This window comes from Eulemur rufifrons, chromosome 6 (genome assembly GCF_041146395.1).
Source record: "Eulemur rufifrons isolate Redbay chromosome 6, OSU_ERuf_1, whole genome shotgun sequence".
NCBI classification, from domain to species: domain Eukaryota; kingdom Metazoa; phylum Chordata; class Mammalia; order Primates; family Lemuridae; genus Eulemur; species Eulemur rufifrons.
This window is the reverse complement of record NC_090988.1, coordinates 36,923,684-36,926,739: the sequence shown is the minus strand read 5'-3', so window position 1 is coordinate 36,926,739 and position 3,056 is coordinate 36,923,684. Positions and strand designations below refer to the sequence as shown.

Below are 3,056 nucleotides of genomic sequence, written 5' to 3'. Positions count from 1 at the left end.
ACACTACCATGTCCCACTGTGCCCTTTGGCCCCATGGAAAGTCTGGTTACTGAACATCTGTTCTGTTACTCAGCCAGCATTTGGGGGCTTGATGTGGGCCAAAATCAAAGCTCAGAATTCCCACGGAGTAAGAAAGGCTGCCTCCCAGGGGAGAAGGGCTGGGAAAAGTTCCCCCAGGGAAGGCTGGAACCGTTCTTCCTCTGACTCTCACCTTAGGGCTGGTCTCTTCCCCTCTCTGGGCTTCAGTTTCTGCCTTTATACAATGGTTGGTGGGGGGGTGTCAGACCTCTAAGGATTATTCCCTCCACCCTGACATTCTGTTATGTTGCCTCAGATAGAAGGTCCTGGGAGCAAGCAGAGTGTGGCAGTCACTTGAGAGAGACTTGAAGCCCATCTTCCCTCGTCAGTGCCTGGGAGGGTGAGGGGAATGGCTGGGGTGTCCTCCCCATTGAGTGAGCGGCATGCCTCTTCTCTCTGCAGCGGGCCATGGCACGGTGGTGGCAGCTCCTGCTAGGTTTGTGGACAGTCATGCCCACCTGGGCTGGGGACGAGCTGCTCAACGTCTGCATGAATGCCAAGCACCACAAGAGAAAGCCCAGCCCAGAAGACAAGCTCTATGACGAGGTACAGAGGCAAGACCTGGCCTGGGGTGGAAAGGGGGCTTCTTTGGCAGATCAGGGAAGGGACAAAAGTGCCAAGGTGGTCTCTGGGCCCCTTCAACCCTGCTAGTTTTGTTCCTTGGGTTGGGATTTGAGCAAAGGCAGCTGGAGAGAGACTATGCCTTTTTGACACTGTAAGAGCCAAGAGATTCAAAGTTCGCATGTCTGAGCTGCTCCGGCCACTTGGGGCACAGGGTCAGATGGTGATCCCAGAGGCCCGTGTTGGTTCAGGGTGGATTAAAACAAGCCTCTTGCCAACAGGCCCTGAGAAAACATGACCTAAGTGACCCCTTCCCAACTCCTAAAGCCAGTTGCCAGGGATGTGGGAAGAGGAGCAGAGCTGGCATTTAGCCTATGCGTCCCTCCACCCAGTGCAACCCCAGATTCCCCTGGGTCTCGCTGTAGCTCCTCCATCTGCCTGCTTTTCCCCAAAGGGCCTCTGCTGCCTAGGAGCTGAGACCCCAGAAGTTATGTTCCCAGAGGACTGCAGCAGCCTGTGCCAGGGGGGTTGGGGTGCAGATGCCTCTGCCCTTTGGCTGAATGTTGATAGAGATGATCAGGGTTCCTCCTGTACAGGGGCTTACTGGCTAACGGCGTCCCACTTGCTCAGGCCTTCTCCTAAGGGACACTTTCATTCTGCCACCCTTCTGCCCTAGACACTCACCAGCCCCTGCCTCTACTCCCTGTGCCTTTTGCTTCTTCCTCCACCTCCAGTGCATCCCCTGGAAGGACAATGCCTGCTGCACGGCCGAGACAAGCTGGGAAGCCCACCTGGATGTGTCCTCGCTCTACAACTTCAGCCGGATTCACTGTGGACTATTGATGCCGGGCTGCCAGAAGCACTTCATCCAGGCCACGTGTTTCTACGCGTGCTCTCCGAACCTGGGGCCTTGGATCCGGCCGGTGACAAGGCTGGGGCAGGAGGCAGGAGTGGGAGGAAGGGCACAGATTTGTACGGTGCCCTGTTACTAAGCCGGAATTTCCATCTGACCCCATGCTGGCATCTCCAGGATGCTGGGAGCAACAGGCAGTGCTGTCTCCTTCTGGACGAGAGCAGAGCCAGAGGTCCCTGCTAGAGAACAGCCCATGGGGACAGTGGCCTGATGAGAACAGTAGGATGAGGGGCTGTCACCCAGGGAGGCTGGGTGGAGTTAGGTAGACCTAAGTTTGAATCCCATCTTCTGTACCTACTAGCTGTTCAGCCTGGGACAAACTAATCTCGTAGCCTCCTTGTTCTCACTTGTAAAACAATACCTAGGGCTGTAAGAGATATGTACAGATGGTGCCCAGAACAAGCACCATCGTAGTTATCAGCAGCCTTCAAACCTCTGCTATAATATTCTGTCTCTTGTTATGCACACACCAGGCGGCCCGGAGCGGGCAGGGAGAGCGAGTGGTGGACGTGCCACTGTGCCGGGAGGACTGCGAGGAGTGGTGGGAGGACTGCCGCTGGTCATACACCTGCAAATCCAACTGGCACAGCGGCTGGGACTGGAGTCGGGGTGAGTGGTGGTGCCGGGGCGGGGGAGGCAGGTCCCTGGGAGGCCCCCGCCGGGCACAGGTGCGGGGAGGAGGGCAATGAAGGTGAGCTGTCCACCCCCGGTGCCCGCAGGGAAGAACCGCTGCCCTGCAAAGGCCCGGTGCCTCCCGTTCCCCGACTACTTCCCCACCCCGGCCGACCTGTGCGAGAAGATTTGGAGCAACTCCTTCAAGGCGAGCCCGGAGCGCCAGCACAGTGGGCGATGTCTCCAGAAGTGGTTTCAGCCTGCCCAGGGCAACCCCAATGTGGCCGTGGCCCGCCTCTTCGCCAACCCTGCCCCGTCCTGGGAACTCTCCTACACACTCATGGCCTTCTCTCTGTTCCTGTCCATCCTTTCCTGAAGATCCCATCTTCTCCTCCCCACACTCCTATGCTCCCACCATCTGCAAACCAGGCCAGGCCTAGGCCACCTCCCTCCTCAGGCCCTCCCCTGGCAGGAGCGGCACAGGCTGGGGCTGGGAGGGACGTTGAGGCTGCAGCGCTGGTGTGAGCCCTGCACATTCCCTCCTAGGCCCCTCTACTGCTCTGGTTGGCCTTAGCCAACCTGGGTGGCAGCTGAGGGCTGGGAGTGCCAAGGTGGCCTGCCCCTTCCTGCCTTTAGGGATGGGGGCTGTGATGGGGCTGCAGGCCCTTCCCATGCATGGCAGAGCTGGTGGTGACAGCCGGGCCTCCCCTCCTGTGAGGGTGCCTCCAATAAAATGGCAGTCGGCCTCCCCTCTGCTTGTCTTTTGTGTCTTTGCTCTGTGAGCAGGTATCCAAGGTGCACAAAGAGAAAGCCCGTTTGCCTGCTGCACTAAAGCCTCAAAGTTAGGTTGTTGTATGCCTAATGATTACGAAGTTCTCAATAATCTGCCACA

General features: G+C 58.1%; 1 protein-coding gene across 1 annotated transcript; it reads left to right on the top strand.

Moving 5' to 3' along the window:
- Positions 1 to 470: 470 nt before the first annotated feature.
- Positions 471 to 2,657, top strand: IZUMO1R (IZUMO1 receptor, JUNO). Its single transcript, XM_069469059.1, has 4 exons — positions 471 to 624; positions 1,374 to 1,583; positions 2,026 to 2,161; positions 2,272 to 2,657. The coding sequence occupies exons 1-4, from the start codon at positions 487 to 489 to the stop codon at positions 2,538 to 2,540; spliced, it is 753 nt and encodes a 250-aa protein (XP_069325160.1). The 5' UTR covers positions 471 to 486; the 3' UTR covers positions 2,541 to 2,657.
- The last annotated feature ends 399 nt before the right edge of the window (positions 2,658 to 3,056 follow it).